Here is a 14,924-nt window from a genome sequence, read left to right as displayed (position 1 = left end):
CTGCTCTGGCAAAATAATGGTATCTACAGTTCAGCAACTTAAGACGCTTTTAAAGGCATTATTTCAGTACAAATGCATAGTGGACTGGATATGATATACATCTGTTCTGCAAGTACTAGGTTTCAGCTTAATTCCTATAACCCAACTAGCCTCCTACACCAAAGGCTATAAAAATGTGGCAATACTACCTGCAATTCCAGTTTCTTCTGGACTGGAAGATGAAACATATTAACAGAGAAATCCAAAAAAGACAAAAGGGTGGTTCTTGAACGTCAGATACTGAATTAGCAAGAAAGCTTTGTTCAAGAGTTTCTGAATAAACACCAAATTATCTTGTGTTCCCTCAGCAAAGATGACAAAATTAGTAGCTCCCAAGCTCTACTGGATCATTCAGTCCTCAAAATTTCAAAAGACTTAAGTACACACCATATTACGCTTGTAATTCAGATGCACCATGAGAGTCAAATAGACATTTAGTAACTAAATTAAACATTCATTTATATTTTTACCTTTTAATTGCATTTATGCATAAAGAAATTGCAGGCTAAACTCTCACCGCTGAAATGTAGTTCCTACCTGGAGATTTTGCAAGAGAAGCATGGAATACAGAGAAGTTAATCAAGGCATAAGAGGCCAAGAAGAAGTTCGAAATAATTGGAGCAATGACGTTCAGTTCAGCTGTAAAACCAAAACCAAAGCAGGCTGTTATGAAAGATATCATCCAATGGCTTTGTAGATTCCAGAGTAAAAAATCTGCTACAACCAACCTTACTTTCTGATGTACTCTAAGGAGAAGCAGTTTGTCCCTTCTGTTCAACAGACAGAGCTATTATCTTAATGGTGTCTTATTTACTAAGTTATCTTCTAATAGTCAGGAAGTGTGACTTGCAGTTTTAAAAATATAAACATTTTTGCACACTACCAAGTGTTCCAGGACTGTCACTTTTGAAGCACTACATCCTTTCTCAAAATAATTCATTAAGAAAATTTCTTTCCCACCATGGCTTGATCAAACAGTGCACCAATACACTGGGTTCTGAAGAGTGTCAGAAACAGCAGACAGAACATTAATACATCTGCAGCATGTCTCTAGCTCAATTCTCAAACAGCAAAGAACAAGATACTAGTAAGTTTAAGAGACAATCAACTACAGTGAATGGCTACAGCAGACAAAGTTAGTGTGAGCAACGTGACAAACATGTTAATCTGCCTGCATTTTAAATGAAAAGTTCTATCAATGGTACTAGTATAGTGTATTATTACAGACCAATACCATCACAACAATGATGAGTACACCCTCTTTAGTGAAAGAGATGGAAGAACCTGATGCTCTCCTTTCCTTGAGGCAGCATGGTACAAAACATTTATATGTGTTCTCTCACCATCAAAAAAAAGTGATCAAAATGCAGAATGTACCATGTTAGTCCACAAGTTTCTACTTGTTGTAATCAAGCCTGCAGTCAGCATGCTGCAGTAGGGACATCATGGGTATACCTGTGCCTTAAGCAGACTTGGGGGAAGGATGAAAGAACAAACTGGGAAAAGAAGTTTAAAAGCACTGGTACAGGACTCATGGATGGACACAGCACAATTAGTTTGCAATCTACATAGAACACATTTAATTCTACCTAGACTATCTTTACCTTTAGCAACAGCAGCATCAGCACTCATCTCTACTGTTCGCAACTTAACAGAAAGACACACCTTAAAAAGTATTGTTCATGCAAGTTTGCCATTTACTGAAGCTGTTTGTAATTATTACAAATCTGAAATAAACTTTCATATTTTCAAGATATAACATCTCTCTACCTCAAGCAAAATATGTATTTTTATTGATTGATAGTATCTAAAGACAGATACCTGGGGTTATTAAGGAAAGTGCAGTATTGCTACAGTTCAATTCAAATTTATTGCAGTTCTAGACAGAGTTATATCTAGAAGATAGCAGAAAGTAACCCTCAAAATAAACAGATTTAGAATGCTGGCTTAGAATTAAGCTGTGCATTAGACCTCTTGGACACTGTCATCAAGTCATGATATGGAATAGAATGCTTCGTAAAGGACAAAAGGATATTGAGATTTATTATAATTTCAAACTAACCAATTAGTATGAATCCAAGAGCAATTAAAAATGTTAGAAGATATCCTCTCAATGGTTCATTGTTCTTCCCATAGCCTTTAGCAAACATCTGAAATCCTGGATAAATGTTGTCCTTGCACAAAGCCTAAGAAAAAATAAAATTCAAGAGTCAGCATGCATTTTGTTCAAAATGTATCCTTACTAATGCTTGCTAATGCTGTCTTTCACTGCATATTATCTTCCTGAAAGAAGAAGGTTTATAGCCACCATGTACTAATTCTATTTTCAACTGTCTTTGCATCTTGACATTTTGCATTTCCAATATTCTATCCTTCAGTAATTTCTATCTATAAGAACAAGGTTCGCTCTTCTGTAAGTAACTGACTATTTACTTTACTGGTGTCTTACAATCACAGAGAGTCTTTCTTTAGAAACGATGTTTCCTCAGAAAGTGGAAACTTTGCCCAATGTATACACTAGTTTTCTGCATCAATATTTGTGCTTCTATTCTACAACAAAATCCCTTCTATGTTTGACTCCCTACTGAACTGTTGGGAAAGAAGGTCATCAGAGGACACTGAACTTTTACCCAATTAAACAGAACTTGTACGACAAAGAATGAGATTAAATGGTTAAAAAGAAGGTAAAGCAAAATACATTCAGGAACACCAATGTAAATGATTTACGTGAGAACTGGTACCCAGTAATTTTGATAATGTATTCTCTGAGGATTAAGATTCCACAGCTACAGGTTCTACTTCATGCTGTCTCCTTCTGTGATTACTTTGAGAAATGAACTGATCTTTGTATGTGCTCCACTATTACTTACAACAAAAATCATCTAAAGGAGTTTGTGGATTCCTGTAGTGTTAGTTACACCACAACTAATCTCTAAACTAACCAGAAACACGTGAGATCTGGAACAAATTATAGTCTAGCTACGTTTAGCAACACACAGTTTTCCCATTCTAAACAACAGGTAAATATTAGATCAATCTACTCATGTCAACTGGTATGAATCATGATGGCAGTATGTCAAGAGTCTCCTTCCAAAAATTCTGATTCAGAAGTTATTTGAAATTATCCTTTAAAAGATTATGGTTTTGCTGCCGTACTTACCTGGAAGATCTTAGGTGCACTCACAAGAGATGCTAATGCAGAAGACAGGGTGGCTGAAAAAATACCTGCAGAAATCAGTGGTGCAAATCCTGATACCATACTCATCACCTAGAAGCAAAATAACTACTTTTTTAAAAGAATATGAATGGATGGCAACATTAACTACACAACAGAAAAATAAAATACCATGTACCCTCCACTTAAAAGAAGTTTGACTATCATGCATTCATATAAATGGATCCTAAGTTCAGAACAAGAGAAGGTGGCTTTTCAGACAATATATAGTCCCACCATGTAATTCTCAGTTCAAAACAATCAACGGCGAAAGTCTCCATGGGCTCATAAGAGGATTAAAAATAAGTCATGGAAGAAAAATACATTGGAATTTGTTACGTATTTTGACTAGTCTACCACTGAATAACATGGTCTCAGAAAGCCCAAGTGACAAAACAACTGAAATTGGGGAACATCTTGGGAAAGCTGATTGTCCTTCTCAACATCTCCATCACTCTAAGTTAGGCTTGTTTCCCATTCAAAACCACAAGGACAGGACAAACTTGCTTCCTATCTCCCCAAGATCAGATCCTAGGACATTTTTGTAACCCCAGTGAGTGAAATACAATATGCAATTCTTGGTAGACTGGATGACTAACAAAATGATAAAAGCTCAGTAAGCTAAGTGTAAAAGAACAATGTTGATAAGACATAAAAAAATTCCCAAATTAGAACTAAAGCAGTTTCTGTCTAATTGCCATATAGCCTAAAGGCCTTCTTCTACCATTCTACTGATTACTTCCATACCATAGCTGCATCCGGCTTTGCATGCGTCAAGTGAACTGAGACACAGAACAATGTACTAAAAAACCAATCATGGTTTAATAGAGTACTTTTCTTTATGAAACAAAACCCTAAGCTTATTGAAGACAGCCAGTGTTTAAGAATTTGATACCATCTTGAAAAAGCTTATGTTTTTAGTCAACAGATCAAACCCAGCACGGTGCTTTTCAAGCACAATGCGTCAGAATGAGGTTCTGCATCATTTGCACTGATTACTTTGCCTCTTTCACCCTGGCAACCTCACCTAGAGTATCCGGAAAGGGACTGAAAGAAGCCAAGAAAGATCATGAAGAAGTGTCCAGTTTTTAAGCTACCGCCACCTGAAGTCATAAAATCTAGGTGTCTAAAGCAATCTTATTAGGTAGGACACACTCTCAGAAACAATATACAGGTAACTGATGAAGTTTTATTCATATTCCTAGGGTTAAACTTATGATAAAATTTAGAGTTTTTCTCCAGATCAGACTGACAAAGACTGATGGGTCTCTCAAAAAGCCAACTGAATCTCTACATTACATCAGGTTTCATTGGTCACTTCAAGCTTACCTTGCCTAAAAAGAGAAATTAAGTAATTGCAGATGCATAAGATGAAAGTGAAGTAGCTGTCATAGTGGTGTAACGAAGGAGAGAATTTCCTGAAGCATATTTGTAGTTGACAACAAAAAAAAGGTAAGACAGGCCTTTATTCATAGATGAATAAAACTAATGAACATACATTAAGCTATCCCTCCTATGCCCAGGTTTAAGTTAGTTTTATAATCAACAGAAAAAGTTACAATTGTAAATGCCAGTTTGGAATAACCCTACACTATGTTTCTAGAGGAGAAGTTAAGGGTGTAAATGCTTTATTGACAAATATTTTGGAAAGAAGCCTTTGCTACAGCAACATAATAAACAAGCATAGAATAATCTTTGTAGAAGCAGTATGAAAATTTTCTTCCCTGCAAGGATGACTTGATCAATCTTCCCTGGAAGGACTTCTTATGGACAGAATCCTTATGGACAGAATCTGCATACAAGTCTCCATCGCTTTTCATCGCATCCAATTTAAAACATTGTTATTTAGAGGCCTTCACTTTACTACACTTGCATCAGCTTCTTGTGATTTAGTTTTTACAATCTGCTCAGATTTTACGTTCTCTTTCTAGGTTCTGTTCATTGCCTCCATTTATTTACATTATTTTTGAATACTACATCTGTTTTATAAATTTGAGAGAAATCTGTGTAAGATGCATACAGATGTCCATTTAAAAGCTAGTAAGTTACAACCTAGGTTATTAATGTAAGAGACATTAGGAAGCTTCTTCTAAGCTAGGGGAACAAAAGGGGAACCAGTTCCAGCAGAACCAGTATGCCACAGTGTTAAACACTGCTCCCTCCCCCCAGCCAACATACACACCATAATCCAAACCTCATGACCACAAAACCAAGGAGTCCACATATGTAGCACTGAAATTTTCATCCTTGAAAGAACACACAGAATTGGAAGGACAAATAATCTCATAAGAATTGCCCTGTTACCACTGGCGTGGTGAGATAGATATGTCTTACTGGTAATAAGGGGCTCATTATGTTTGCTTGGCATTTACTGTTTTGACAGTTTCTTAAATTTCAAACATTTGGGATAATGAAATATCATATTTTGCCTACAGTTTGTTCTTTGGACCAGCCATTGTGGAGCAGAAAAAAATGCCACATGAAAACAAGCAGCAGCTTATTTAAAATTAGATTTTTATAATGAATATGGACAAAGCATTGTTCAATTCCTCCTTCCCCTAACTTTTTTCAAATGTTTTACAGCTGCCTTTCTTTGTAGGAGGAATGTTTAGCAGAACTTTTATACTGTTTCTCGAATGGAGTTTCATGCTACTTTCAACTTTCACCCAAAGTTGACTAAATTCTGCATTTAAGTTACCCAAAGCTATAACCTATTCTAGGGAAGTTCCACGCTGAGGCTACAGAACCCAAAACAAGTTTCTGAAGTTACTCTTCCACCAGGTGACAGCCTGGGCACAGAAATGTCGCTGGCACTGAGCAGAAAAATGTCTGAAGCCTGCAAGGACCTGTAATTCATTTGCATTGCCTACAGCAGAAACTGAAGATGGTCCTTCTGTGCAAGTCTGACTAAGCCTGTCTCACCAGCTGTTCTCATTTTAAGTTTCTTAGCATCATCTAAGCTTTCCACAGGTAAATCATACTACAGGTCATCCATTTGTTGCCCAAACACATTCAAAACCTGAGCTGCCTAAGCACTAACTTCAAATCAATTCTTTGCCAGAAGAACTGAATGCAGCACGAAGTGTACTGAAGTGATAAAGTCATCAGGCTGTGCACACGAGTAAGCTGGCACCTTCAACCTCAGAACCTGCATGCTTCTAGCTGTAAGACAAATACAACAATCTTCGCTCACTTTAGGGATTAATTTACTTTTGTGAAGTTTTTGTTCTCAGTTATTTAACCTACAGAAAGAACTTAAATTTTTATGAAGGGCTTGAGAGGTATACAAGCTTGGAGCCCACACACACACAGTGACTTGCATATAAAAAAACCCTCTCTCCTCACAGCTATCATTCAGAGCTACTAAATTGAGGACAGTTCAGTTAGAAAATGGACAGCAGTTTATCTATAGGTAGACAGCCTCTCATGCAAATTATTTCCTTTTGACATCTTCTGAGAAGACAAAATCAGACTCTTCTCAGAGATGCACAGCAAAAGCTGTGAGGATGAGAGAAAAAACAAAGAGCAAGGGAAAGTCCAACTGGGTATTAGAAAAACAAAATTCCACAGAGAAGGTGGCTAAGCACTGCCACAGGTTGTCCAGAGATGCTGTGCAGTCTCCATGCTGAAGTTTTCAAAACCCCAACAAAAAGGGGGCTGTACAGGGCACTGCATTCTCTCTGCAGCCCCTGACCTTGAAAGTGACTTTTCCTATTTGGAACCCCCTAGTTTTTCTCAGAGAGGAGCAAGAATAATTTGGGAGATAGAACATTAATGACTAACTTACTAGAAATACAAGCAACATTTATGGTGAGCAACCTTACCGAAGTTATGACTTAAAAAGACACAATCAGAGGAAACCAGTTCTATGCTATTCTCAGCTGTACATTTGATTATATACTGGGTTCTTTCGAGCTTAAACAAATGAGGAAAGTCATCAGATTTTGCAGAATAATTATTCCCACAAAAGCAATTCTGAAGTGTTTCTAAATAGAGAATTTTTCTAAACCAGAACAAAGTAACACCACACAGATACATTTTTATAGTGGAATAATTTTACTCTAATAGACTGGTCTGCACTGCAACATTATTTCAGCATGTACAAAACAGGTTTTCCACCCAGCTTTGCAGGTAAGGCTGTCAGCCTAACATCTAAGTAGTACATATAAGGAGTACACGTACCACATACTTCTGATCAAAACCCACAAGCCAGACACCTTTTTTGTTAGTGGTTTTCAGCTTAATCTCTAGACAACTTTTTGTACGCCTATTAGAAAAATTTACGGCAAAGATGGACTACCACAAAGCACCTTTAAGTCAACTGGCAATAAGTATGTTTTCCTTGGTTTCTTTCAAACCCTTACCAATAGTTCATGGACACCCCAATTACTTGTGAAGTATAAGTTGAAGACTATGAATTACCCCATGACTTCTAGAGGATTTTTAAATACAGTAACATCGGGTTTTATGAAAATTCACAACATTCTTATCATTAAAGAAGATACTGTGACAAACATGTAAAACATTCTTAAAAAGTCAGCATATTTTCTAAGAAACTGAAAAAGTTAAGGAACAAGTTACCGACAAAGGCTACCTATGATTATTGTGCATCACTATTGAACAATGAGTACTTGTATCCTCATCACTGAATGATGACATGCAGATACCTGAAGAGAGAAAGTTGCAGTCCCACCACCCAACCTAAGCAGTTTACTCAGAAGAAGAGTAGGTATTTATACCACCTGTGTATAAACACCCAAAAGTTTTTAACACAGTTATGTTGTTCTTCTACATACTAGCTAGAGTGTACCAGATAAACCTTTTATTTACAGAGAGAGACATTTTTAGTCTATGATTTTTCTTAATGTGCAATTCAAAAAAGAACAAACACAAAAGCCAATAAACAGATTTAGGAGAAAGTTTTATACCTGGAAATTGTTCATCAGCCCATACTGACACCCTGTCTGACAGGATGAGAAATCATAGTTTAATTTGCAAGCTGCAGTAGTGCAATTTGTCAGCTCGGTGACAATGGTGTTATTAACGTTTCCTGTGGCGTCTCGAACAACACAGGAACCTAGAGTGGACACAATCACAAAAAAGGCGTTAACAGACTGAACCTGAACTTAAGGACATGTATCAAGCTCAATTCCCTTTTTATGTAAGCGTATTCTCACAGAGCAACATTAAATGCCACATTAAAATGTGGCATTTACATTTTTAATACATTTCAGTATTAAGCACATCTTCACTGTGAAGAACAAATACAAACAAGCAAACTAATTGCTCTCTTGCCTGAGACGATCTTCAGTTTTTGAATAAATCTTAATCTAATAAGAAAAAGAAAGTTTTAGCACAGAGGAAAACAATGTCAATAGACTTGCAAAAGTTTAACAGCACAATTTTAGCTCAACATATTATTTCTCTGAATCATGAGTTTCTGCATAGGTCTTTAATTGAAGCTAGTATTATGCACCATCACTGGATTTTATAGTTTCTCTTTTTGTCAATTTTCCTAGAGGAACACATTTTTGTAGTGTGTGTACAGATGTATGTAGACAGGTGTGCATAGTGTGGCAGCTATTTCTTTTCCAGTCAATATGGCTCAGACATTCAAAAAAATCTGTTTGTCGTGAAAGCCTTTTGCAAGCCACTTCCCAACACTTAAACAAGCCACCTCCTATGTGACTGTGGTATTTTAAGTTGGCTTCTTGGTGAAAAACAAAGCCACACAGTCCCATTCCTACCACATTTTTTATAATTAAATTTATCACTTAAACTGATGTCTTCAATTCATTTATGATTATTTGTAATTTCACTGGTCAAGAAAATGCTGAATACACAGCCTTTCAGCTCTTAGGTACTAAAAAAAACCTAAAAAGTACTAAAAAGCCCGCAGGTCTTCTACTTCAAGGTTTTTTGTCTCATAAAGGACAAAACAAACTAGAGCAGACTAAATATTATTTAACATTCTATGGCTTAATAGTTGAGGTAATCAAATTGTTTGGACACCAGCAAGTGCTTCCAGGAACAGAAATTAAATAAGGAGTGGGGAAGAGAAGAGGGAAGTCTACAGAGCAGTAGCCAATAGAATTCCCTTAATTCGATCTTTTAGGAACTTGAATGAGAAGGAGGTCCTGGGAACAGAACCATGTGACTACTGAGGACCTAAATTACTTCCTTGGAAAATAAGGAGGGCACAGATGTGCTGCAAGCTTAAGTTTCTCCAATAACAATCCTTATTATCTATGTAATTTCTCTCTTTCATTGGGAAAATGAATTCCTAAATACTTATACCATATTTAGATTGCTTCTGAGCTGTTAGGACTTGATTAACAGTCCACAATAACACCTGGTCCTGGTAGGTGGACATTACTTAATCCTTCTGCTTTTCAGATTTATTTTTCAGCTACTTATTAGGCTCAACCGGTTAAATTTCAGTAAGTTTCCTATACTGATCACCTGTCTTATGCTTTTCTTGTGGGTATGTGGAGGGGCTGGGACTTTTTGTTGTTGTTCTGTTTTAAATGGGATTAAAAGCTCTGTATGAGAAAAAGTTTCTTCTCTTCCACTACGCAAGTATTTGCCCCAGCCATTCAAGCGGTATATAATGGATGTGACAATACAGTTACCAGTTGAGCTATCTGTAGATAACATTTTGCTGGTAACAGATTGCAGTGGCAGATCCATTAAGTTGAGCAACCCATTAAATAGCTAAAGTGCACTATCACAGCCCTCCTCTTCCTCATTCCCTTTTTCATAGTTCAGATCCAACTGGCTGGCAGGCCTTTCACACACAGAGTCCAAGTACGACAGAAAGGGACAATGGCACTATGAACAAACTTAATGTGAGCCTTACTATGAGAGAATGCAGAACAGAAGCCAGCTGGGCAGGCTCCATTCTCATAGAAGATACTTAGACACAAGTAAGAGTCCACAAAAGTTGTATTTATTTGTAAGATTCTGGAAACGTTTTCTCTAAGAACCCCTAGGTCTTCTTTCCTGTAAAAAAAGGATTTCACCTTTTCATAGACATTTATAGGCACGTTTCCTGCCAAAGTTTTGCCGTGCTATAAGCCTGAGAAGGTTAACAGACCATCTATATCAAGTTATCTCCTAACTACATGCAACCAGTAAGAATTCCAGAGATACTACCCTGAGTCCTTCAGACTGCAGCTGAGCGTGCTTAACTTCTCCAATGCTACAAGCAGCTACAGTTAGTCTGTTGTTAATTAGTTTTACTTCCCTGTGTACAGAAAGCATGTCTTAACCCTACTCAGAAGTTTGGGTTTTTTATTACAGCTTCCCTTGTTTTTAAAGCAATAAATATTGTTCTTTGAAATATGTCTTTCAAGAATTTTGATAGAGAAGTTGCTTATGCAATCTTTATCCTGCCACCTGCACACTTGCATTAGTCCCTTGCTAAAATATGAAACTGCACACTTTCTCCTCACAGCTGCTATCTTTTTGAAACAGGCTGCCTAGCTCTAGCAGTAGGACTAGCAATTTTCCTCTTCTAAGCCTTCTCTGCTCAGTTTCTTAACCCTATTACTTACTACAGAGCATGCAAATACTGAGCTAAATTCAGAACATCATCTTCCCCTTCAGACATGACTACTCAGTGACGTTTACTAGCCCCTTCAAAGTTTTAATGAATTGCTTATCTCTACTCTGGAAACTTACAGTGGCGAATAGTGTGTGGGGAAAGGAACAAAAGTATTCATATTTCTCTGATTCCTGATCCAATGCCTCAAAAAAAAAGCTAAATTTCACTCATGTCAATCTCTGACTTCTGCAATAGCACTGGCCTCTAACTAGCAGAAAGTTCTAAGTGTAAGTCATAGGAGGCAACTACGGAAGGACATTTCTGATGCATCAAACAATTTCATGTTCAGTTAGTTCGTTTTACAAACTGTTCCATTTGTTTTACAAACTTCCTTTCGCAATATGGAAAATGAGGTTTTTCATGTTTGAAAGATGATCAAAGTATTCCATTAACAAATGAATATTAGTGAGCATTTTGCTCTCATGTGGGCTCAAGTTCTAAAGCATTCAAATTTGGTAGCAGAGGTCTATGCGGTCAATCTAATTAGGAAATCAGCGTAGGTCATTATGCTGCATAAAGCACAATCACTACAGAGCAACTATTTGGCACAGCTACAGTACAATGTTAGCCAACAGAGGCAGACTAGCAAGATTGGTATCTTTGGAAAGGAAGTATCATTAGTGGTAAGATCAATGGTACTCTTATAAATGAGAATTTCATTCAAAAGGCAGCACAGCTAAGATAAGGCAAGGTCCTTCATATACGAAAACTGATTACTGCTGTCAGAAACTAATTTATGTGACACAAATAAAAACATTTCCAATCATAAGCAAGAAATATACCAGATACGATTACAATCTTATGTTCTTAAGGTTACTAGCATACAATTATTTTATGGGTGGGAAAAACCTGGTTGACCACTGGTGCTCCAGAGCAAAACTGATATAGAGAGCATCAACTTCTACAGAGAAGAGCAAGAAGAGAGGTTATACAAGACTCAGATCAGTCTATGATTGTTTTTCCTCTTTCCACATGAAAATGAAACTACAGACAGTGTTTCTGAACATGACAACACTTTTGAAAGTGGGCTGGCCAGATGAAGGTACTACTCACTCTCGTCCCTCTACTGGGGAATTACTGCTCACGCATCCTCACCAAAGAGGTTGTTTTATCATCCCACAATTCTCTTCAGGTAAGTAACCGACTACCATCATCTTCAAACCAATACAGGTGGTTTGTTCAGTGAGTATTTCCTGAAAACGCACTTTTCTAATCCAGGGATTATCCCACTGCTAAATTTTAGATCTTTTAACACAAATAACTGCAACAAATGAGGAAACATCCATACAAAGTCTTTTGTCATCTTTAGTCTGAAGCAGTCACTAGTCTTAGAAAACTATCACTCATTTTAGGAAATTATAAAACCAGCTGAAAATTGAACCACCAACAATAAAAATTAGAAACCTCTGGCTATTACTTTCCCATGCACGAAAGTCAATTACGTCATGACTTTACATAACAAATTACATAAAACATATCAAAACACATCTTCAGAATTAATGTGAAAAGATGAAGATAAAAACATTCTCTACTTACCTACAGATACTGCAATTCCTGCATAAACCACTGTAGTAATTAAGATGGCCAACAGTGTTCCTTTAGGTATGGCTGACTGAGGATCCTGGAAGAAAAGTGTCAGTGGACAGTGATGACAGAGATAAATATACACTCAGTGTTTGTGAACAATATTTGCTAATTCACTACTCACCGCAAGATCACCTGAGATATTTGCACCAGCAAGTATGCCTGTTGCAGCAGGGAAGAAAATAGCAAATACGGAAAAAAAAGTTTCCTCATGCCGGAAATCTGGTCCAAAATTCTCCATAAATATTTCAGCTGTAGAAAAAGATTTAAGTCTATCAATATCCATACAGAAGCTACAGTATTAGCCTATTCAAGCCATTATTAGCTCCATGAAAAAGCTGGAAGTCACAGCTATATGACCTTCTTAAAATTAAGCATAGAATATTTAAGTCCTAATTCATCACTTCAACTCAAAATGGAAGTCAACACAGTAAAGTTAAATAGCTGTTAAAACCAGAAAAAGTACTTATGGTATCATCCAGCTTTTTACATTTTAATATAATCGATATTGAGGAGGCAGGACCAAGTTTTGGTGCAATAGCTTTAAGGACCAAAACTGCAGAAGTTTGAAAGAATCAGGAAAAAAAAAGTCTATAGTTAAATAGGACTATAAGCTATTTTAGATGTTTAAGTTCATTATGACAGCATGTCTCCTCTTTGCAAAGATATTTACAATACTAGCTGTTCCAACATACCTTTATAACCAAAGAAACCTTTAGGCTTCTTGCTATCCAAAGGAATAAATGTTCCTATGACAAAGTCTCCAATAGCAAGTATGAGGATCACCAGTAAGACTATCTGTGCCTGAAACATAACGATTGCAGTCAGACAGAAGAACTTGCTCTTTTTCACAGTTTCAAGCTTCAGTGTTGTGTTCTAAAATGTAAATATTTACTTGATTCCAAATTCAGCTTAGTCTTCTCAGTTCATTTTCCACAAACAAATAAGGCAAGCTGGAGAGAACATGTACCAGGATTTTTAATAAAGAAGTAGAAATAATTTATAAGTTTCACGTCCATTCAAAAGAGAATTTGTTATTACCGGACCCCTCAAAGTTATACTTCTAAAGACAAAATACCTAAAAGAATTATTTTCTCTATAAACCTTCCAGAAGAAATGGATTTGTGTAGATTGAAGAAATTCACAAGAGCAGCTAAATGCACACAAATGCTAGGAGTATTGCCTTATTAACCATGATCATAATACTTTGCCTTATACTTTAGTATGCGATATTTACTTTACTAAGAATTTTATTACATCAGGAATCAAATGGCTTTTGTTTGCTATTTTATGCAATGGACTAGACTGTTTTGTTACGTTCTCATGTTCTCAACCCTTATTTATGAAATTAAATTGCAGACTACCACAACTACCTGTTAATTTCTAGTTTTCTTGAGATTTTTTTCATTACAACCTGGATTTTTAGCCACTGTTCAACAAAACCATTATAAACCCTACACTTGGAACAAGTACTTTAAACCATCCGATGCCTCAAAAGTGTGACTCAAGATGAATCTAGCCATTGAAGAGATGGTTCAGGTTTTACATTTAAATAAGCAACCACACTGTGCTGTTATCTTTTGTTATTTGATTCCTTATAAAGGTATACGCCAGTGCCTCATGGGAAGTGATTTGTAGTTTGACTTATTTTTCAGGCCTAAGATCAGAACTTAATATGCAATAGCACCATGGCATTGCTGATGTTACAAAACAGTTTTCAGTTCACACAGCCTTGCAAGAAAAGACTAGTACAGTGATAAACAGAGCATGGCAGCAAAGTGCAGAGTTACAAGGCCACCTGAAGAAACCAGTTTGGGCATCATACTTAGATCTCTCCTTTACCAAGCCTAGAAAATAGGCAAGAGGTGTAAGGATGCAGCTGGGTGCTTACAGAAGTCTTCAATAAGCCCAAAGAATTCAACACGAAGTTACCACAGAGCAATTGCCACAAGTGGATTTATCCAGTAACAAACCTAGGCTTCTCCCTGAAGCTAAGAGCATTTTCTGAATATCTTCCTTACATTCAAAAGTCTCAGACAAAGAATGAGCTTCTAAGACTTCAACACAAGGAGTTGAGTGGTAAGAGATCACAAACTCTGAAAAGTCACTTTTTAAGCAGGCTTCCCTGGAATCCCAGTCTCTCTTAGCTTTCAGACCTACTTCAAAGGCATTATTATAGATTCCCCTTGTCCCATTTTCCAAGGCATTCTCTAAGTCATGGGGAAGGCATAGGACAGCATCATAGATACTTTAATCAGGAGGGAAGTATTAGTGTTTTGCTATGCTAAGCTGTATGTTAACCCACACGAAGCGCTTGTTTGACAGGTTCAGTTGCTTACCATCGCTCCTACCTGCCTTCTTCCATGATGCAGAAACAAAGCCAACAAGCCTTGATATTTGCATTGAGCACAGGATTTTTGAAAGCTACCCATTTCCTAGTAAGGATGACACTGCAGTGATACCACAGTTCAGGTTTGATAC

The 14,924-nt window shown here is 36.9% G+C and overlaps 1 protein-coding gene across 1 annotated transcript in view; it reads right to left on the bottom strand.

Moving 5' to 3' along the window:
* The window catches only part of SLC12A2 (solute carrier family 12 (sodium/potassium/chloride transporter), member 2), a 58,569-nt gene that overhangs the window by 19,142 nt on the left and 24,503 nt on the right, over positions 1 to 14,924 (bottom strand). Inside the window, exons 7-13 of the mRNA XM_009587198.1 lie at positions 13,139 to 13,247; positions 12,568 to 12,695; positions 12,396 to 12,480; positions 8,182 to 8,330; positions 3,200 to 3,307; positions 2,102 to 2,225; positions 577 to 678 (exon numbers count right to left, since the gene is read on the bottom strand). Coding sequence (XP_009585493.1) covers positions 577 to 678; positions 2,102 to 2,225; positions 3,200 to 3,307; positions 8,182 to 8,330; positions 12,396 to 12,480; positions 12,568 to 12,695; positions 13,139 to 13,247 — 805 coding nt within the window. The remainder of the gene's footprint in view (positions 1 to 576; positions 679 to 2,101; positions 2,226 to 3,199; positions 3,308 to 8,181; positions 8,331 to 12,395; positions 12,481 to 12,567; positions 12,696 to 13,138; positions 13,248 to 14,924) is intronic.

This window comes from Fulmarus glacialis, unplaced genomic scaffold (genome assembly GCF_000690835.1).
Source record: "Fulmarus glacialis isolate BGI_N327 unplaced genomic scaffold, ASM69083v1 scaffold34201, whole genome shotgun sequence".
NCBI lineage: Eukaryota > Metazoa > Chordata > Aves > Procellariiformes > Procellariidae > Fulmarus > Fulmarus glacialis.
The sequence above is the reverse complement of the archived record's forward strand: the minus strand, read 5'-3'. Positions and strand labels throughout refer to the sequence as shown.